Here is a 24111-nt window from a genome sequence, read left to right on the forward strand (position 1 = left end):
TTTTCGACTAAAGTCGTAGGCTCGACAATAAGAAGATATAAGAAGATGTGGTATGATTGCCAATGAGACAACTCTCCATCCAAGTCACAATTTGTAAAAGTAAACCATTATAGGTCCATTACAAAGTCCACTTACCAGAATTTTGTCAGTTAAATGAAGCATAATCAATAGTTAAGTAATCTTGTAAAAGACAATTTTTGATTACTGAGATTGAACTTTCTTCCTTTATATATTTGAAATAACTCTGGGGAATGATATCAATACTATACAGCTTGTGTTGAATTTTATTGAATTACCTTCCACCAGCATAAGATACTGATTAAATACTGTCATAATATCTTATCAACTGTTTAAAGGGAATAAAGCCTACATTTTGCTGCTGTGGAGAAACCATTAAATACAATGTAAATATTCATAAAGAAAACGAATAAGGAAAATTTATTTGCTGTATAGTTAATTTTTCCTTATCTCAACTTGGAGAGTGGGCAAAGAAAACTGGGTCTGTCAGGTCTTGTAAGCATTCTCACACCTACATTGATACATTTTTTGTCAAATCTTTTTGATTTTTTTTTCAAAGTTTAATATCAGCACAGTCTCAGAAGAGTTCAAAACAGCACCAATCAACTATCTTTACTGCAGCTATGTCCTTATGAAATGGTTATTATATAGAAATTTGCACTGCAAGCACTCTCATGCCTACATTTCTTATCAGATTTTTATGAAGTTTTTATCAAAATGTTTATTAAAGCAATTTTTCAGACCACTTTTATAGTCAGTTCTGCTCAACTATTTTTACAGAGGTTATGTCATTTGGATTTACGATTTTATATACGAATTATATGAAAATGATATTGTAAGCGCTTTCAAATATATATTTCTTGGTGCACCAAAATTGGCAATAAAAAATGTGCTGTTTGTTTGTTTGAATTTAATGAAAAAGGTTATATAAGAAAATAAATGGAGAATAGATGATGCCCCCGCTTGCATTAAACAGTATAAAGGGACATAACTAGAGAACTGTAAAAGTGACACCACCCAAATTCGAATTTGATCTGTGTTTTATGGTAATAAGCATTGTGTATAAATTTCATAACATTTGATTGAAACAAACTTAAGTGAGAGAATGGAAATGAAAAATTCAGCAATTTTGCCATTTGTGAAGGAGCATAACTCAGGAACAGTAAAAGTGACGCCACCCAAATTCGAAGTTGATCTGTGTTTTGTGGTAATAAGCTTTGTGTATAATTTTCATATACACAAAACATGGTTAAAATATGTGCTGTGGAGGGGTACATTGGGATGCTGTTTTTTAAATCTGCTTGATTATGAATTTATAGATTTACAGAAAGAAATTCACCTGGGTTTTTTTCTTAAACATGAGGTTGGACTATGGGAAATTATGTATCGGTATGAATTATGTGACCTATTGATGTGAATAATGAGACCTATCAGTGTGAATTATGTGACCTGTCAGTATGAATAATGTGACCTGTTTGTGTGAATTATGTGTCCTGTCTATGTGAATTACAAGACCTGTCAGTGTGAATTATGTCACCTGTCAGTGTGAATTATTTGACCTGTCCGTGTGAATTGTGTGACCTGTCAGTGTGAATTGTGTGACCTGTCAGTGTGAATTATGTGACCAGTCAGTGTGAGTTATGTGACCTGTCAGTATTGTGTGACTTATTAGTGTGAATTTTCAGTGAAAATTATGTGACCTGTCAGTGTGAATGCTGTGACCTGTCAGTGTGAATGCTATGACCTTTCAGTGTGAATTATGTGACCTGTCAGGGAATTCTGTGAACTTTCAGTGTGAATTGAGTGAATAATCAGTACAAATTATGTGAGCTGTCCATGTGAATTATGTGACCTGTCATTGTGAATTATGTGACCTGTCTGTGTGCATTATGACCTATCAATATTATGTCTTGTCAGTACTATGTGATCTATCAGTATCATGTGACCTATCAGTATTATGTGACCTATCAGTATCATGTGATCTATCAGTATTATGTAACCTGTCAGTGTCGATGATGTGATGCATCTATGTGAATCATGTGACCTCTCAGAGTGAATCATGTGACCTAACAATGTGAAATTAGTCACCTATCAGTAAGAAGAGAAATATGTTTCTTTCCACAATGCCATCATATTTGATTTTACATTTACTATTTCCATTTTTACTTACTTATTTAAATGCTGATTTGACTGTAACTGACCAAGACGTACAAATATTTCACTATAATTTCCTTCTTCAGGTTTATTCAAATGTCCTGTATCTTCAATTGCAGCTCCTGCCATCTATGAAATTTAAAATTAAATTGAAAACATTAATTCAAAGATATCATAAACAGAAATATTATCATTATTCCTACCACAAGTAATTATCACTGGAACTGTAAACTAACACTCCTTTGCCATTTTGTTTATTCAGTTATTTCAATATCAGTAAAGATTGAAAATATATAATGTCATTTTCATACACTAATCCCAGGCCTTAGAGAATAACTGAAGATGAGACAACCAAATACAAAAAAAATCATAAAGAGTTCCACGGAACCCTGTGTCTCGCCTACGATTGCTGCTGTCAGTGGACCGTGAAATTGGGGTCAAAACTTTAATTTGGCATTAAAATTAGAAAGATCATATCATAGGGAACATGTGTACTAAGTTTCAAGTTGATTGGACTTCAACTTAATCAAAAACCACCTTGACCGAAAACTTTAACCTGAAGCAGGACAGAAGGACGGACAGACGCACCAGACGGACGAACAGACGCAAAGACCAGAAAACGTAATGCCCCCTACAACTATCATAGATGAGGCATAAAAAGGCTTCTGCCAAAGCTTCATAAAATTCTATGAAGGTTGACAAAGAATCTGATATGTAACAAACTTCAATCCAAGACTGTTGCTACTTGTTAACTGTAAAATAAACTATGTTCATTTATCATTAAAATATGGAAAAATGAAAATAAATGTTTTCAAAATTTTGCTCTTGATACTGTATTTTGGTCATAAACAAGCTTCTGTCCAAATTTCATAACATTCCATGAAGGTTTGACAAAGTTATTGATGACTGAAAAACTTTAACCTCAGACTGAATCTGAATGTTAACTGTAAAAAAAACTAAGTCCATTTATCAGTAAAATATGAGTAAATGAAATTTTGCTCTGGATACTGTATTTTGGTCATGAACAAGCTTCTGTCCAAATTTCATAAAATTCCATGAAGGTTTGACAAAGTTATTGATGTCTAAAAAAAATTTAGACGCAGACTAAACCTAAATGTTGACGCCACCGATGCCGACGCCTGAATCTAGGATCCCTATGTCTGGCTTTTGCGAAATAAATTTTATTTCGCAGGCTCGACAATAAAGGTTACAACTATCAAAATACTCAATGAACTGTTGACACAGAGATTGTCTTGATTGTATGTAATTTTGTTGAAATGTTAAAATTAAAATGGCAATACTTTAGCATGTAAAATATGCAAAACAATTAAAGTAAATGAACCATGACTGAAGGTGCAGGACCAAATAATCTTTGTGGAAATGAGATATTCCAATGCTCATACAGCTGCATACCAAATGTGATTGACTTGTTATAAGTGGTTCCCAGTAAACTGACATAATCACAAACTGTAACTTGAATATGCAAAGGTTTTTAAAGTCAATAAACCATGACTGAGAAAGCAGAGCCAAATAATCTCCTTAGGCTTGGAAATGAAATGAGCAAATGCTTATACAACTGCATACCAAATTTCATTAATCTATCTTCTAGACATGAAAATATCTGAAATATAATTATAATAATTAATAATAGATCATAACATCAAATATTAATTTCAATAGTGTGATACCTACTTTTAATAATTGTGTAGCAGATTTAACTGTTTCATCTGTTGAATGTTCCAGTAATACCAGCAGTAAATCTCTAATAACAAATCTAATTACAGCTATTTTTTGTGTAGCACCTTGTGCATTTTCTACCTACAATACATCAGTCAAATGTCAATTGTTTTAAGTTAATAACATTTCTTTTTATGTATATTCACATAACCTAACTTTCAGATATTTAACAGAATAATGATAACAATCATAAAAGTTATAAATAAAGATAAGACTGGACACCAAATGTCTTGCCTGCATAAGGTTGTTTGTAGTTAATCACTACTTTCAGCACCCTGGACTATACCTTGGCAGCTAGTTTTTATTGATGGAGGAAGCTGGAGTGTCAAAAGAAACCAAAGACCTTTGATAGGAAAACTGGTAATCCTAGTAAATCAAAATAAGAGTGGAAAGCACTTGGCAAGAGTAGATGAACTACTTAGACCATTCTGCAACCCAGGTCCTGCCTGCATATGTGGTTTATATAAGGTTGTACTTTAGATTTCATCCAAATTAAAAAAAAAAATCAACCATGAAAATAAAGATGAGATAAGCTGAACTCTGCCAGACAATACAGAAAACAAAGATGAGATAAGCTGAACTCTGCCAGACAATACAATGACTTTATCAAAGATACTTTATTTCTTAAGCTATCTCAGAAACCGACCTAATTAGCAAAATTTAATATGATTAATGACCCATAAAAATGAGGTCAAAGTCAAATGTTAAATGTATAGTGGCAATTATAACATGTACATCAGGATGAGAACAAGTCAATGTGAACCCAACTTTCTAATAAACCCACAAGCTATGCCAGACTTTTGACATGCTAGTTCATGAGGTAAGTGCACAGGAAGACATGTCACCCTAACCAGACACATAATTCTGACTTCAAGCTGACCAGTCTTTGCTCAGACTCCTAAATACATATGCATAGTGGAAAAGCAGCAAATACTGCTTTTCAAACCTTTGGTTTTACTTGGCCATGGATCTAACCCAGGATCTACTGCACTCTAGGCCAGCACACTTCCATGAGACTATGGAGGTGGTTCAACATATCTGATATATTAACTAACACATGCTTTTCTGCCCAGCAAAAATGTATTCTTCTAGAACAAGTCTGGCTATACATGTATGTTAGACAAGTGTGAAAAGTGATACCCTTATGAAAGGAAATCCAGGTTTCTCATATTGACTTGGTGCATGCATCCTTGACAGATGACGATCTAACTGGGTGTGTCATTTCATGAACAGAACATCCAAAGGACCTGTCTTGCTCACCACTCTAGCTCTTTCAAAATATATCCCTTAAACATGTTAAACATGCTTGTCACCAATATTTTAATGGAAATTGACAAGTTGATTTATCCTCTGACTTTTTTATTCTAGGCCCACTGACGAGTCTTATGTAGATGAAACGTGTGTTTAGTGTATTGAATTATAAGCCTCCTATCATTGATGAGTCTTATGTAGATGAAATGTGTGTTTAGTGTATTGAATTATAAGCCTCCTATCATTGATGAGTCTTATGTAGATGAAATGTGTGTTTAGTGTATTGAATTATAAGCCTCCTATCATTGATGAGTCTTATGTAGATGAAATGTGTGTTTAGTGTATTGAATAATAAGCCTCCTATCATTGATCTTATGTAGATGAAATGTGTGTTTAGTGTATTGAATTATAAGCCTCCTATCATTGATGAGTCTTATGTAGATGAAATGTGTGTTTAGTGTATTGAATAATAAGCCTCCTATCATTGATGAGTCTTATGTAGATGAAATGTGTGTTTAGTGTATTGAATAATAAGCCTCCTATCATTGATCTTGTGTAGATGAAATGTGTGTTTAGTGTATTGAATTATAAGCCTCCTATCATTGATCTTATGTAGATGAAATGTGTGTTTAGTGTATTGAATAATAAGCCTCCTATCATTGATGAGTCTTATGTAGATGAAAACGTGTGTCTTGTGTATTGAATTATAAGCCTCCTATCATTGATCTTATGTAGATGAAATGTGTGTTTAGTGTATTGAATAATAAGCCTCCTATCATTGATGAGTCTTATGTAGATGAAATGTGTGTTTAGTGTATTGAATTATAAGCCTCCTATCATTGATGAGTCTTATGTAGATGAAATGTGTGTTTAGTGTATTGAATTATAAGCCTCCTATCATTGATCTTATGTAGATGAAATGTGTGTTTAGTGTATTGAATTATAAGCCTCCTATCATTGATCTTATGTAGATGAAATGTGTGTTTAGTGTATTGAATAATAAGCCTCCTATCATTGATGAGTCTTATGTAGATGAAACGTGTGTCTTGTGTATTGAATTATAAGCCTCCTATCATTGATCTTATGTAGATGAAATGTGTGTTTAGTGTATTGAATAGTAAGCCTCCTATCATTGATGAGTCTTATGTAGATGAAACGTGTGTTTAGTGTATTGAATTATAAGCCTCCTATCATTGATGAGTCTTATGTAGATGAAACGTGTGTCTTGTGTATTGAATTATAAGCCTCCTATCATTGATCTTATGTAGATGAAATGTGTGTTTAGTGTATTGAATAGTAAGCCTCCTATCATTGATGAGTCTTATGTAGATGAAACGTGTGTTTAGTGTATTGAATTATAAGCCTCCTATCATTGATGAGTCTTATGTAGATGAAACGTGTGTCTTGTGTATTGAATTATAAGCCTCCTATCATTGATCTTATGTAGATGAAACGTGTGTCTTGTGTATTGAATTATAAGCCTCCTATCATTGATCTTATGTAGATGAAATGTGTGTTTAGTGTATTGAATAATAAGCCTCCTATCATTGATGAGTCTTATGTAGATGAAACGTGTGTTTGGTGTATTGAATAATAAGCCTCCTATCATTGATGAGTCTATGTAGATGAAATGTGTGTTTGGTGTATTGAATAATAAGCCTCCTATCATTGACGAGTCTTATGTAGATGAAACGTGTGTCTTGTGTATTGAATTATAAGCCTCCTATCATTGATCTTATGTAGATGAAATGTGTGTTTAGTGTATTGAATTATAAGCCTCCTATCATTGATCTTATGTAGATGAAATGTGTGTTTAGTGTATTGAATTATAAGCCTCCTATCATTGATGAGTCTTATGTAGATGAAATGTGTGTTTAGTGTATTGAATTATAAGCCTCCTATCATTGATCTTATGTAGATGAAATGTGTGTTTAGTGTATTGAATAATAAGCCTCCTATCATTGATGAGTCTTATGTAGATGAAACGTGTGTCTTGTGTATTGAATAATAAGCCTCCTATCATTGATAAGTCTTATATAGATGAAATGTGTGTTTAGTGTATTGAATAATAAGCCTCCTATCATTGATGAGTCTTGTGTAGATGAAGTGTGTGTCTTGTGTATTGAATAATAAGCCTCCTATCATTGATGAGTCTTATGTAGATGAGACGTGTGTCTTGTGTATTGAATTATAAGCCTCCTATCATTGATCTTATGTAGATGAAATGTGTGTTTAGTGTATTGAATTATAAGCCTCCTATCATTGATCTTATGTAGATGAAATGTGTGTTTAGTGTATTGAATTATAAGCCTCCTATCATTGATCTTATGTAGATGAAATGTGTGTTTAGTGTATTGAATAATAAGCCTCCTATCATTGATGAGTCTTATGAAGATGAAACCAAGGCTTCCAAAACGGTCATATATTCCGGACAATTGTATAATGTCCGGTAAAAGTCCGGCTGGGCAAAGCATGAAACGGTCATCTACTTTTTAGTTGTCAAGGCTTTCTTAAGAGACGGTCATTTTAGCATAATTCGCGATCTTTTTGACCCAACCTTTTGCCTTTAACAGCCACACATTTCCGGTCATAAAAGTGACATGATGATTAATTACTATCAAAACAACCCCTACTTCAATACTTTCTAATTTTAATCAAGGCTAATTAGTTTTTGGACAGCTGAAATCTACCTGTTCAGGTGACAGGTAAACTATTTCCAGTACCGGACATCGTATAAATTGATCGGTCTATTCAAAGTTAATTTCTTACATTTCGGCGGTTTCTATCTAATTGATTTAGTCCAAAAGATTGAAATTATAAGAAATACGTTTATAAACATGATTTGATGAAAAATTTAAAAAGGTTTTAAATGAAAAATCGTAAGAACTACGTTTTATGAACTAGAACACGTGTGCGCATGTGCGCAGTAGGGAAATTTAATATTATGCATCCTTCATTTCTTAAAAAATGATAAAAATTATCATTGATACCTGTATCTAACGTTCATTTCAAGTATTTTGTTGCAGAAATAACGTGGAAAGAGCTTCTTCATTCAGTCGTGCTTTGTAAACGTACACGGATTTTACGTATCCGTTTCTGGTCCATGTTTTACCATTGTCAGATCAACATCCGGTATTAGGAAAACGTGATTTTAAAAACGAAAGTAAAGTTTTTGACAACGTAATTTTGCACAAATAAAGAGTCTAAGGCAGTTATGAGCACACTGATGTGCACACTTCGAATTATGCACTGCCAATTTAACAGTTTACGTCCGAACATCAAATTCACATCAAAGTAAAGTTTAATATCGTTTTTTTTTTAATCTAATGTCAATCATTGGGATGGCAATCTGATTACCATAATTGCCTTTTGTGACTTAGTCTTAAGAGATTAAAATCGGGATAAGATATAAAATGTCCGGCTGGCTCAAATATTTTTTTGAAGCCCTGGATGAAACGTGTGTCTTGTGTATTGAATTATAAGCCTCCTATCATTGATGAGTCTTATGAAGATGAAACGTGTGTCTGGTGTATTGAATTATAAGCCTCCTATCATTGATGAGTCTTATGTAGATGAAACGTGTGTCTTGTGTATTGAATTATAAGCCTCCTATCATTGATCTTATGTAGATGAAATGTGTGTTTAGTGTATTGAATTATAAGCCTCCTATCATTGATCTTATGTAGATGAAATGTGTGTTTAGTGTATTGAATTATAAGCCTCCTATCATTGATCTTATGTAGATGAAATGTGTGTTTAGTGTATTGAATTATAAGCCTCCTATCATTGATGAGTCTTATGTAGATGAAACGTGTGTCTTGTGTATTGAATTATAAGCCTCCTATCATTGATAAGTCTTATGTAGATGAAATGTGTGTTTAGTGTATTGAATAATAAGCCTCCTATCATTGATGAGTCTTATGGAGATGAAATGTGTGTTAAGTGTATTGAATAATAAGCCTCCTATCATTGATCTTATGTAGATGAAATGTGTGTTTAGTGTATTGAATTATAAGCCTCCTATCATTGATCTTATGTAGATGAAATGTGTGTTTAGTGTATTGAATAATAAGCCTCCTATCATTGATGAGTCTTATGTAGATGAAACGTGTGTTTAGTGTATTGAATTATAAGCCTCCTATCATTGATCTTATGTAGATGAAACGTGTGTCTAGTGTATTGAATAGTAAGCCTCCTATCATTGATGAGTCTTATGTAGATGAAATGTGTGTTTAGTGTATTGAATAATAAGCCTCCTATCATTGATGAGTCTTATGTAGATGAAATGTGTGTTTAGTGTATTGAATTATAAGCCTCCTATCATTGATGAGTCTTATGTAGATGAAATGTGTGTTTAGTGTATTGAATTATAAGCCTCCTATCATTGATGAGTCTTATGTAGATGAAATGTGTGTTTAGTGTATTGAATAATAAGCCTCCTATCATTGACGAGTCTTATGTAGATGAAATGTGTGTTTAGTGTATTGAATAATAAGCCTTCTATCATTGATCTTATGTAGATGAAATGTGTGTTTAGTGTATTGAATAATAAGCCTCCTATCATTGATGAGTCTTATGTAGATGAAACGTGTGTCTAGTGTATTGAATTATAAGCCTCCTATCATTGATCTTATGTAGATGAAACGTGTGTCTAGTGTATTGAATAGTAAGCCTCCTATCATTGATGAGTCTTATGTAGATGAAACGTGTGTTTAGTGTATTGAATTATAAGCCTCCTATCATTGATCTTATGTAGATGAAACGTGTGTCTAGTGTATTGAATAGTAAGCCTCCTATCATTGATGAGTCTTATGTAGATGAAATGTGTGTTTAGTGTATTGAATTATAAGCCTCCTATCATTGATGAGTCTTATGTAGATGAAATGTGTGTTTAGTGTATTGAATTATAAGCCTCCTATCATTGATGAGTCTTATGTAGATGAAATGTGTGTTTAGTGTATTGAATAATAAGCCTCCTATCATTGATCTTATGTAGATGAAATGTGTGTTTAGTGTATTGAATTATAAGCCTCCTATCATTGATGAGTCTTATGTAGATGAAATGTGTGTTTAGTGTATTGAATTATAAGCCTCCTATCATTGATGAGTCTTATGTAGATGAAACGTGTGTCTTGTGTATTGAATTATAAGCCTCCTATCATTGATCTTATGTAGATGAAATGTGTGTTTAGTGTATTGAATTATAAGCCTCCTATCATTGATGAGTCTTATGTAGATGAAATGTGTGTTTAGTGTATTGAATTATAAGCCTCCTATCATTGATGAGTCTTATGTAGATGAAATGTGTGTTTAGTGTATTGAATAATAAGCCTCCTATCATTGATGAGTCTTATGTAGATGAAATGTGTGTTTAGTGTATTGAATTATAAGCCTCCTATCATTGATGAGTCTTATGTAGATGAAACGTGTGTCTTGTGTATTGAATTATAAGCCTCCTATCATTGATCTTATGTAGATGAAATGTGTGTTTAGTGTATTGAATAATAAGCCTCCTATCATTGATGAGTCTTATGTAGATGAAACGTGTGTTTGGTGTATTGAATAATAAGCCTCCTATCATTGATGAGTCTATGTAGATGAAATGTGTGTTTGGTGTATTGAATAATAAGCCTCCTATCATTGACGAGTCTTATGTAGATGAAACGTGTGTCTTGTGTATTGAATTATAAGCCTCCTATCATTGATCTTATGTAGATGAAATGTGTGTTTAGTGTATTGAATTATAAGCCTCCTATCATTGATCTTATGTAGATGAAATGTGTGTTTAGTGTATTGAATTATAAGCCTCCTATCATTGATGAGTCTTATGTAGATGAAATGTGTGTTTAGTGTATTGAATTATAAGCCTCCTATCATTGATCTTATGTAGATGAAATGTGTGTTTAGTGTATTGAATAATAAGCCTCCTATCATTGATGAGTCTTATGTAGATGAAACGTGTGTCTTGTGTATTGAATAATAAGCCTCCTATCATTGATAAGTCTTATATAGATGAAATGTGTGTTTAGTGTATTGAATAATAAGCCTCCTATCATTGATGAGTCTTGTGTAGATGAAGTGTGTGTCTTGTGTATTGAATAATAAGCCTCCTATCATTGATGAGTCTTATGTAGATGAAACGTGTGTCTTGTGTATTGAATTATAAGCCTCCTATCATTGATCTTATGTAGATGAAATGTGTGTTTAGTGTATTGAATTATAAGCCTCCTATCATTGATCTTATGTAGATGAAATGTGTGTTTAGTGTATTGAATTATAAGCCTCCTATCATTGATCTTATGTAGATGAAATGTGTGTTTAGTGTATTGAATAATAAGCCTCCTATCATTGATGAGTCTTATGAAGATGAAACGTGTGTCTTGTGTATTGAATTATAAGCCTCCTATCATTGATGAGTCTTATGAAGATGAAACGTGTGTCTGGTGTATTGAATTATAAGCCTCCTATCATTGATGAGTCTTATGTAGATGAAACGTGTGTCTTGTGTATTGAATTATAAGCCTCCTATCATTGATCTTATGTAGATGAAATGTGTGTTTAGTGTATTGAATTATAAGCCTCCTATCATTGATCTTATGTAGATGAAATGTGTGTTTAGTGTATTGAATTATAAGCCTCCTATCATTGATCTTATGTAGATGAAATGTGTGTTTAGTGTATTGAATTATAAGCCTCCTATCATTGATGAGTCTTATGTAGATGAAACGTGTGTCTTGTGTATTGAATTATAAGCCTCCTATCATTGATAAGTCTTATGTAGATGAAATGTGTGTTTAGTGTATTGAATAATAAGCCTCCTATCATTGATGAGTCTTATGGAGATGAAATGTGTGTTAAGTGTATTGAATAATAAGCCTCCTATCATTGATCTTATGTAGATGAAATGTGTGTTTAGTGTATTGAATTATAAGCCTCCTATCATTGATCTTATGTAGATGAAATGTGTGTTTAGTGTATTGAATAATAAGCCTCCTATCATTGATGAGTCTTATGTAGATGAAACGTGTGTTTAGTGTATTGAATTATAAGCCTCCTATCATTGATCTTATGTAGATGAAACGTGTGTCTAGTGTATTGAATAGTAAGCCTCCTATCATTGATGAGTCTTATGTAGATGAAATGTGTGTTTAGTGTATTGAATAATAAGCCTCCTATCATTGATGAGTCTTATGTAGATGAAATGTGTGTTTAGTGTATTGAATTATAAGCCTCCTATCATTGATGAGTCTTATGTAGATGAAATGTGTGTTTAGTGTATTGAATTATAAGCCTCCTATCATTGATGAGTCTTATGTAGATGAAATGTGTGTTTAGTGTATTGAATAATAAGCCTCCTATCATTGACGAGTCTTATGTAGATGAAATGTGTGTTTAGTGTATTGAATAATAAGCCTTCTATCATTGATCTTATGTAGATGATATGTGGGTTTAGTGTATTGAATAATAAGCCTCCTATCATTGATGAGTCTTATGTAGATGAAACGTGTGTCTAGTGTATTGAATTATAAGCCTCCTATCATTGATCTTATGTAGATGAAACGTGTGTCTAGTGTATTGAATAGTAAGCCTCCTATCATTGATGAGTCTTATGTAGATGAAACGTGTGTTTAGTGTATTGAATTATAAGCCTCCTATCATTGATCTTATGTAGATGAAACGTGTGTCTAGTGTATTGAATTGTAAGCCTCCTATCATTGATGAGTCTTATGTAGATGAAATGTGTGTTTAGTGTATTGAATTATAAGCCTCCTATCATTGATGAGTCTTATGTAGATGAAATGTGTGTTTAGTGTATTGAATTATAAGCCTCCTATCATTGATGAGTCTTATGTAGATGAAATGTGTGTTTAGTGTATTGAATAATAAGCCTCCTATCATTGATCTTATGTAGATGAAATGTGTGTTTAGTGTATTGAATTATAAGCCTCCTATCATTGATGAGTCTTATGTAGATGAAATGTGTGTTTAGTGTATTGAATTATAAGCCTCCTATCATTGATGAGTCTTATGTAGATGAAACGTGTGTCTTGTGTATTGAATTATAAGCCTCCTATCATTGATCTTATGTAGATGAAATGTGTGTTTAGTGTATTGAATTATAAGCCTCCTATCATTGATGAGTCTTATGTAGATGATATGTGTGTTTAGTGTATTGAATTATAAGCCTCCTATCATTGATGAGTCTTATGTAGATGAAATGTGTGTTTAGTGTATTGAATAATAAGCCTCCTATCATTGATGAGTCTTATGTAGATGAAATGTGTGTTTAGTGTATTGAATTATAAGCCTCCTATCATTGATGAGTCTTATGTAGATGAAACGTGTGTCTTGTGTATTGAATTATAAGCCTCCTATCATTGATCTTATGTAGATGAAATGTGTGTTTAGTGTATTGAATAATAAGCCTCCTATCATTGACGAGTCTTATGTAGATGAAATGTGTGTTTAGTGTATTGAATTATAAGCCTCCTATCATTGATCTTATGTAGATGAAACGTGTGTCTAGTGTATTGAATAATAAGCCTCCTATCATTGATGAGTCTTATGTAGATGAAACGTGTGTCTTGTGTATTGAATTATAAGCCTCCTATCATTGACGAGTCTTATGTAGATGAAACGTGTGTCTTGTGTATTGAATTATAAGCCTCCTATCATTGATCTTATGTAGATGAAATGTGTGTTCAGTGTATTGAATTATAAGCCTCCTATCATTGATCTTATGTAGATGAAATGTGTGTTTAGTGTATTGAATTATAAGCCTCCTATCATTGATGAGTCTTATGTAGATGAAATGTGTGTTTAGTGTATTGAATTATAAGCCTCCTATCATTGATCTTATGTAGATGAAATGTGTGTTTAGTGTATTGAATAGTAAGCCTCCTATCATTGATGAGTCTTATGTAGATGAAGTGCATGTTTAGTGAGTAATAAGCCTCCTATCATTGATGAGTTTTTAAAAACATGACATAGAATAAATAGATTTCTTACTTCTACATTCAAAAATAGTTCTCCCATAAACATTGTAAATCCACACAATCTAGAAACTGTTTCTGGATGAGTTATTAATTCTTCTTTTTTTAAATATTCTTCTTTGCATCTGTAAAAGCAGACAAAATATATTTATTTTTCAAAGTAGATTGTATTTACATGTACCTAAACATTACACATTTTCCTTGTTTCCCCCCTAAAATACCATTACAGTTTATAGAAATGTTTATAAAGATGAAAACATGAAATGGAGATCACAATGACCTACTTGTAGTGAAAACTATCATGCTCCAAGATGCATTTGCTTAATCATTTTAATATAGAAAATTGGAATGCAAATCTAGAGGTTACAAAACCTTTACTTTTTCAATATTTCTGAAAATAAAAACAAATTGTAATAATAATTGAATTAATAATTAACTAATCTAATAATTCAATCAAATATTAACAAACACAAAACTAAAACTGATTAAACTAACCGTGTAAGGAATTGGGTTCTAAAGTTGGCAAAGGCTGCATTTCCTTTAAGTTGATTAGATAAATACTGCACAACTTTTGCACCAGTATATCGAAAATTTGGTTCTATTATACTCTGAAAACATAATCAATATTGTAAAACAGATCTAGGAGTATTTAAACAATATCTAACACTCACCTGTAATATTTCATAAATTTTTATCTAAACACCTAACCAGTAATATTTCAAAATTTCTTAGTCATTATCAGTTTTCTCCAGTTATTTACTAGCTATTACTCTGTAGAGTAGGCCATGTTTTCACCAGTTTTATGAAGCATAATTTGGGTATATACTTTTGTTTACATTATTCTAATTTTTTTCTAATTTTATTATTTACATGTTAGCTTTTTTTTATGCCTTAATATCTATCACCAACAATGGAGATTTTACCTGAATGTTTGCCTACATTTATACCTATGACACAAAAAGATGAGATTACATTGAATTGAAAATTAATAAGAAACATCTCAATAACTGCATTTTGAAAAAGTGATTAAGGTAGTTTCAGACTTATTTAAGCCTCAATCTGAACATTGTGTAAATGTGTGTGATATATGCAGCCACATACTTCTGAAATTTCTCTTTGGATTCATCAATCTTTGTACTTTTTAAGAACTCTAACAATTATCATAACACTTTATAGTTTGTCAATAGGGAGATCCAAACAAAATAATAAAGTCCCATTGAAAGTACAAAAGCACAAAGAAGAAGGCCACATTTTGGCCCTTTAAATTTGAACCAGCTTCAGATGGTCACAAGGTATTAGTCTATCAGAATTAATATTTTTGAATTTTGTCTAATATACTTGCTTTAGGGTTTAAACTTTGCAAAAATGTGGGTAAAATATGTTTTTGGATGAAGCTGTTGCTCATATCTAATTTTGCCAAAAGCTGTGTGTAAAATGCTTATTTCAGATCAAAAACTATAAACTTGCTTATTTCCACAGATTTTTTTTTTGTGTTTAGCCCTTTCGAGACAACTTGGAGCAATTTATTTTTGTGATTATCTAACTGTTATGATCTATTTATTTTGTGAAGATCCAAGTTTGATATATTCAGGACGATTTGTATTTGTATCATTTTTCGATCTTGAAAATTAGTTGGATTACAGTATGTCAATTTCACAACTGACATTAATCAATGATATTTACAATTTTTTTTAAAGATCGAACATGCTGAAGAGTTTTACTAATTTTTGATTTCCAGGATCAAATAATGGTGATGACTATACATACTCCTTTCTGAGGTGAAATTGCTGACTTTCAAATATGCACTCACTGGACACACATGAAATTCTTATGTTGAAAAGGAAAACATAATTACTACATCATTTGTGAAAAATAATTTAAATATCATGATGATTTTTTAATTTCCATTACACAGAGCAAAGATAACAGCAGTTGTACAATTACAATGACACAATATGAAGACAGTAAGCATATGTAACTTGTCAATGTCACTGGCAATCAAGGTCAAAGTTATATAAAAACAAACATATTACATGTTTAAAGAGTCTGTCGGTTGCCACAGTATTGTCCTGATATAAGGTGTCTTAAATAGCATAGAAGTACCTGTTCAAACAAGCTTTCTACGATGCCATTAATAGCTTGGTCATCAGAGCAGTTCTGGAGCAAATCTACAAAAGGTTTTAATGAATCTTCAACACTACCAGGTTGTATTGTCATTTCATATAATATACTATTGAAGGCATCAATGATGTTTTCTACTGATGGAGATGGCCCAGACTGATTGATATCATGTGGACGAATATTCACTAATCGTTGAAAATCTTCAAATAAATTATTCTGAAAATTATAAATAAAATACAAATGTTATTAAAATCAACACTATACTATGAACTGTTCAAGTGTTCAAATAACACATTACTCAAGATGTAGGTGTATGAAATGTTCAAATGATCACATAACACATTACTCAAGATGTAGGTGTATGAAATGTTCAAATGATCAAATAACACATTACACAAGATATTGGTGTGTGAAATGTTCAAATGATCAAATAACATATTACACAATATGTAGGTGTGTGAAATGTTCAAATGATCAAATAACACATTACACAAGATGTAGGTGTGTGAAATGTTCAAATAACACATTACACAAGATGTAGGTGTGTGAAATGTTCAAATAACACATTACACAAGATGTAGGTGTGTGAAATGTTCAAATGTTCAAATGATGTAGGTGTGTGAAGTATCTGTCCAATGCCTTACTTATCAACAAAACAGAAATGTATTAGTTAAAATGTACATTTCACCTAGTAAGCATTTCCATTTTAAATGACAAAATCAGAAAATTTGTTTGAGAAGTAGCCTCAGGTCTGTTAGTTTATACATTAAAACAAACAACAATATACATCAACTCTTGATATATAGAAACCAATGGAAAAGTGATAAAATGTCGTCAAATGAATTTTGACTCAAGAGGAGCACAACTCTTATTAGCATGAGGTAAATCTGGTATTGTGTGTCCTGTTCTTAGGATGGTTATTGTATAACATACTAATTGATCCAAATCACATATTTCCTTTGAAAAAGTGTTGTTTTTTTTGTAGTGTTTAAATGCTGTATTTTTCTAATTTTGCAACTTTTTCTCTTTTTTTAAGTATTGAAGGTCATTGTGAGGAAGCAATTTTATATTACACATATTTTATCAATGTAATATAGTTATTATTTACTTTGTTTTTACACATATTTTATCAATGTAGTATAGTTATTATTTACTTTGTTATTACACATATTTTATCAATGTAGTTTAGTTATTATTTACTTTGTTATTACACATATTTTATCAATGTAATATAGTTATTATTTACTTTGTTCTAACACATATTTTATCAATGTTGTATAGTTATTATTTACTTTGTTATTACACATATTTTATCAATGTAGTATAGTTATTTACTTTGTTATTACACATATTTTATCAATGTAATATAGTTATTATTTACTTTGTTATTACACATATTTTATCAATGTAGTATAGTTATTATTTACTTTATTACACATATTTTATCAATGTAGTATAGTTATTATTTACTTTGTTATTACACATATTTTATCAATGTAGTATAGTTATTATTTACTTTGTTATAACACATATTTTATCAATGTTGTATAGTTATTATTTACTTTGTTATTACACATATTTTATCAATGTAGTATAGTTATTTACTTTGTTATTACACATATTTTATCAATGTAATATAGTTATTATTTACTTTGTTATTACACATATTTTATCAATGTAGTATAGTTATTATTTACTTTGTTATTACACATATTTTATCCATGTAGTATAGTTATTATTTACTTTGTTATTACACATATTTTATCAATGTAGTATAGTTATTATTTACTTTGTTATTACACATATTTTATCAATGTAATATAGTTATTATTTACTTTGTTATTACACATATTTTATCAATGTAGTATAGTTATTATTTACTTTGTTATTACACATATTTTATCAATGTAATATAGTTATTATTTACTTTGTTATTACACATATTTTATCAATGTAATATAGTTATTATTTACTTTGTTATTACACATATTTTATCAATGTAATATAGTTATTATTTACTTTGTTATTACACATATTTTATCAATGTAATATAGTTATTATTTACTTTGTTATTACACATATTTTATCAATGTAATATAGTTATTATTTACTTTTTGTTGCTGTTTCTGTTTATTGAATAAAAAGTTTGATGAAATTTTTCTCGACCTAAAGTTATAATTATTTCTTTTAAGGCTGTAGCAGGTTTGTTTGAACATACTATGTCTTATACGGTCCCAAATTTAACATTATGCTTTGATCACCTCTCATGGCATGATGATTAGGACAATCACTTTTACATTTATAGAAGATATTGTTGCCACTACAAAGTTACAAACATACATGTATCTTTGCGCAGCAAAACACCACTTTTAGTTCCTGCAGGCAAGCATTTATTTCAGTGTTCTAGCAGACGATGGAGAATGGGTGCAGTGTGATTAGATTAACTAAAACTAGCCCTTTTGGCCAGGTGAGCTAATTACTGTAAATAATAATAAATGTTTGTGCTACCTGATTAGCATAAGTTGGAAATGGTGACTGTCTGGGTACAAATTCAGCAGCAGCTACAGAAAGATTGGAAGCCTAGAATAGAAAGCATTAAGTAAAGAAAGAACTCTAAGCTTTTACTGTTAGCAGGGTAAATGAATGCAATTCTGAGATGGAAAAACTTTTAGCATGTTAAGTTTATTCACTCAAATTAAAGAGGTTAGGATTGCCCATTTAGATTCAAAAAAGAAGATTTGTTGCTCCCAAAAATCTCAATATTATTCATATTATTTCAAAATATTTCTGAAATATGTACAGTACCATTGTTGCACTGACAATGAATTCGGTACTAGGACAAAAAAAATGTAGGAAGGAAAAGTTATCTGAAATAATTCAGAGAGATTTGTCCATACAATTTTTCTGGTAAAAGTATGTTTAATTGAGAAACCCACACTGGATTTCAAATCATGACCATTAATTTGAGGACCATTTTTTTAGTACTCTGAAGTACATATAGTGGCAATCAGCATTGATTCTGGCACAAGAAACAGCTTACACATATTTTCCTAATAGTTCAATGTTAAACTCCCATAAGGTTCAATGTTAAACTCCCATAAGGTTCAATGTTAAACTCCCATAAGGTTCAATGTTAAACTCCCATAAGGTTCAATGTTAAACTATGAATGCAATAAAGATTTTTTTAATTGACATATTATTTTGATGAGATATACATAAATAACCCCTTTATAGAGATTGTTATGACTTAAAAGATACATTTCTTATTACATTAAGCTAAAAGTGTTTTTTTGTCATACTTTAAAGAGTTTGTCTGATAAAAATGTAAAAAAAAATAGATTCCCAACATTAATAAACTCAGAGATATACATGTATCTTGCCTTCATAAGATTTTGACAGAATAAAACAAATGTTGAAATTAGAATGGCAAAACTTTAACATGTTAACCATCCAAACTTTCAAAGTCAATGAACCATAATTGAGAGGGTGGGGACAAATAATTTTCATGGAAATGGGATGTACTAATTCATATACAACTGCATAACAAATATCACTGATTGACCATTAGTAGTTCCCATTAAACTGACATAATCACAAACTTTTAACATTTAATCTATGCAAAAAAGATCAGATAATCATAAATGATAATTAAAAATCTTCCCTTTCTTGCACCAGTTTTAACAGCAATAAGCATTCACAAAAGCATTATGAAATATATGTTTATTTTTACTATCTTCAGTATACAAATGTACATTTGTACTTACTGCTTTAGGTACAAATTCTTTAGCTGTAGCTGATAAGGTTGTCTTCTTTGCAGGACTTAATGATGCTTCTCTAGAACCTAAAAAGATTTAAAAAAAATTACCCATAGATGATTTCTTTATTAAACTGTTGATTTTGATAACACTTGTATAATGCAAATGTTGAAATTAAAATGGCAATATTCAAACAAACTTTAACTTGTAAACTATGTAAAAGTTTCAAAGTCAATGAACCATCAAGAAGTGGTGGGGCCAGATAATTAACATTGAAATGAGATGTGACTTGTAATGCTAATACATCTGCATACAAAATATCATTGATCTACCACTAGTGCTTCCCCTTAAACTGACCTAATCACAAACTAATACATGTAAACTAAGCAAAAGTTTCAAAGTCAATAGACCATGACTGGGGTCACCACGGCCAAAAGCAGCACGCCTATGTCTCGCTTTTTCGACTTCGTCAATGCCAGACAAAAACACAAGCAAACAGAAGTAATAATTTAACCATAAATTTGGAAGTTACATCCTTAAAAACTCAAGTTACATGCAGAATATCTGTAATCCTATACATGTTTTAAGTTAAATATTAATTATACAACTTGGTATCAAATTTGCTAACCTTGTCTGTGAAAATTTAACTCTATCTAACAAACATATTTCTTTTCCAGAAAGAAGCTAGATGTGAGTAAGAAGAGATGAAAGGTAAACGTCAAAGTGACAGCAACCCAACAACACAAACTCACTACAAAATATATCTAGGGGTCAAAATACATTCTTCCATTAATAATTTAAAATCTCTACTAAAGAATAATATCTTCACATGGAGTTTCACAAAATCAGTAAATGCCAGAAATTTTAATCATTCTTTTCACTTGGGTGATAATATTGGTTGGCCTGAAGATAACTAAAAGCAGGAAATGTTTTGAGTGACGACCATCTATAATTTGACTGACATGATAAGTTTAGGTATTTTATCAGTATTTATCATCTTTACATGTATGTCTGAAATTGATAAATCAAATAAGGTTTGATTACAGAAAAAATATATATCATAGGATTACTGAGATACATTTTATTACATTGTTTAAGTGGCTGTTTAAAAACAAGTCTGATCACGTGAAGGTTTTCTAGGCATCTACCAGTCTACCCACTCTTTTCACAATGTAAATTTTTAACAGATTTCCACTTAAAATAATGGACTATTTTTCTATTTTGACCCAATCAACAATATTGTCAGGTGACATTATATTACCTATATGTTAATATTTCTGACATGCAGACAACATTTTGTTGATCCCAGCTGCATGCTAAATTATCTGAAGTAATCATGTTACCTCCGGGGGAAATGACATAGGACTTGGAGAAACAGATGATCTTGGAAGAATTGTTTTAAGGTCAAATAAGGTTTTTATTGATTTTTTTAAGCCTTGCAAATTGACTATTAATCTGTTATAACTGAAAATAATGTTTCCTTCTTTTTATTTACCTTATTTAAGAAGAGAACACAACTCATAAAATCATTGACATTTCTTTTTACATTCTTCTATCTTGTCTTAAAATGAAATCATGAACAATTACGAAGAAAAATGGAGGTGTGCAGAGTTTGTGAAACTTTTTGATCTGTCAGACATAGGGCTGATAGAATGCGAAATTTATCTGGTCTTACAAAAATTTGGTTGTTCTAAATTTTAAATCCTGCAGCTAGTTTTCTGGTCTTGTTCCTTCAACAAACCAAATGAGATGATGATGGTGGATGGCTGTTAACCTTCCAGCAGCAAATTAAAAATAACTCATTAGTGTGATATGAATATTAACCCTGCTACATGTATATACAAGACAGACACTCTTAGCAGGATTTTAAAAGTGATAGTTCTCAAGATAACAGTCCGCAGGAAGACATGTCATGCTACCTCAACACATTAGTTTAACTCTATGCTGACAAATATTTGCTCTTACTCCTTAATGTCATGTGCTTAGCAGAGAGGCAACAAATACCAATTTAAAAGTCTTTGGTTTGACATGTTTGACCTGGCCAAAGTTTGAACAAATTACCTCCCGCACACAAGGCAAGAACCCTATTCAAGACCACCTAGACAATTCAAACCAAATGCCTTGAATGGTCGACACTGCCATTAAAATTCCTTCAGCTGGTTCTAAAATTATGATTATATCGATAACATATACATTTATTGCTGGTAAACCCAGAAACAATGTAGCAACAACAAACAATTTTGTTAATACTTCAAAGTCGGACAGTGAATTATTTTTTCAGTATCTGACAGGAAAAGCATTTGATACTAAATGGAACTTTGTTGTTTGTTAGATGTATAAATTCCTATCAAATTTTTAATTTCTGTCTATTTATTTTTAAATAAAGAGGAGTGTCACATGCAGGAAACAATCTACAAAAATACCTTTAATAATTTGAAGTACAAAATGTATCAAAAATTTTAATGTAAACATTCATGTTTCATTAATTAATGTCCAATATTCATAGACAGAGTTGGTTTGAATTTAAATGGATTCACTGGGAAATGGTTAATTGAGCGATATATACCTGATAACAGATATATTTTAGGAAACTGAAAAATGTTTCTATAGTTGAACATGTTAAAACATATGTCCAACTTAATACTGCATCAACAGAATACAGAATGAACTTATGTGTCACATATACATCTAATTCTATCAAAAGAAAATCCATACACACATAAACAGTATAGAAATACAACAAACCTGGACCATATGATAACCTTGCTTGAGTTGATTCGTGAGGTTTTCTCAATTCTTTCTTAGGGCTCGTTCGATTATCTGAAGAATGATCGGGGTTTGACATAATGTTCATATCACCGTTAATGTTGTTAGACATGTCTTTTCTGTGTCTATCTAAAATATAGGGATGTTACACTCTAATCTAAAGTGAGTTTTACGAAATCATTGCGAAACTTCATGTAAACAGATGCTCGAAATCATAATTTGGTGCGGACTCAATTAGACGATGTTTCCTGTACAAATGAAATTTTATTTTGATAATTTTAAGTTTGAATAATACTACTTAGATTTTTTTATCAATCTATATTTTCTAGCAATCAACATTTATTATTTTAAAATTTTATTTATAGAAAAAATAAAAAATATTTACCGATTCATCACTAATTTAAAGCTGATATTTGATATTTTTAAGACAAATTTCTATTCATCGAATCAATTATTATCAAAATATATATATACTTGTGTTTTATTTTTAGAATATAATAACTTATGAATAAAGTATTAACATGTATTAAAAAATTATATCCCTTTTACGGAGCAAATCACAAATGTAAACATGGCGAAGAAAAAGCGAACACGTGCAGATGTTGAAAAGGAAGAAAAGGCTTCTCAGAAAGAAAATGATGTGCACTTACCCACCACAATATCTTCAGATGAGCCACTTCCCAAACTTGTAATTTAATAGAAATTTAAAGTCTGTTTGTCTTGAAAATTAACATAAAGACAATATTTACCAGGTTGAAACCATGAAAATATTATTGATCATGGATTGTCCCATTATGAGGAGTAAATGCTCAAGTGTTGGTCAATAATGTTTTGAAGTATAGACGGGTAATTTGTCATTTTGTACATCAGTAACAGGAGAGCATAATCATTGATGATTCTTCTTACAAAATCACTTTGCCAATTTTAAGTTTAAACTTGTTGCATGTGCTTTGGTCAGGACATAGATATAATAGCCATAGATAAAGTACTGAGCCCACATCAAAAGCAGATGATATTTGCTGAAATTTTATCATCCTCTTATTTTATACATGTCACGCCTGGTGTTAAATAGCCTTCATTGGCAATTGCTGTCGGTAGATATCTAATAAATTGTGAATCAGGGGAGTAATAAGTCATTCTTCAGTAGTTAACACGTTCGCTCCCATTCATATTCGCCCCCTTTCACGTTTGCACCATGTGTCTGTTCGCACCCTTTTTATTGGGTTTTGTGTGAAATATTTAATTGTGTTTAAGTTAGTGTATTCCTATAAATAAGTTTTTTTTATTGTTTTAAAATAGAGTGACTTTATAAAAAC

The 24111-nt window shown here is 31.1% G+C and overlaps 2 protein-coding genes across 3 annotated transcripts in view; one reads left to right on the plus strand and one right to left on the minus strand.

Moving 5' to 3' along the window:
• Positions 1-23022, minus strand: part of LOC127727124 (polyadenylate-binding protein-interacting protein 1-like) — a 37013-nt gene extending 13991 nt beyond the window's left edge. The window contains exons 1-8 of one of the 2 annotated variants that reach the window (XM_052234565.1): positions 22775-23022; positions 20039-20115; positions 18783-18854; positions 16257-16490; positions 14649-14761; positions 14170-14278; positions 3865-3990; positions 2189-2301 (exon numbers count right to left, since the gene is read on the minus strand). In XM_052234565.1, the coding sequence (XP_052090525.1) occupies positions 2189-2301; positions 3865-3990; positions 14170-14278; positions 14649-14761; positions 16257-16490; positions 18783-18854; positions 20039-20115; positions 22775-22907 (977 nt within the window). In that variant the 5' untranslated portion in view covers positions 22908-23022. The remainder of the gene's footprint in view (positions 1-2188; positions 2302-3864; positions 3991-14169; positions 14279-14648; positions 14762-16256; positions 16491-18782; positions 18855-20038; positions 20116-22774) is intronic. The other variant, XM_052234566.1, reaches the window with a different exon arrangement.
• Positions 23023-23348: 326 nt separating this feature from the next.
• The window catches only part of LOC127727127 (ribosome biogenesis protein BRX1 homolog), a 39392-nt gene continuing 38629 nt past the window's right edge, over positions 23349-24111 (plus strand). The window contains exon 1 of the mRNA XM_052234569.1: positions 23349-23483. Within this exon, the coding sequence (XP_052090529.1) occupies positions 23367-23483 (117 nt within the window). The 5' untranslated portion in view covers positions 23349-23366. The remainder of the gene's footprint in view (positions 23484-24111) is intronic.

Source organism: Mytilus californianus, unplaced genomic scaffold, assembly GCF_021869535.1.
Source record: "Mytilus californianus isolate M0D057914Y unplaced genomic scaffold, xbMytCali1.0.p SCAF_19, whole genome shotgun sequence".
NCBI lineage: Eukaryota > Metazoa > Mollusca > Bivalvia > Mytilida > Mytilidae > Mytilus > Mytilus californianus.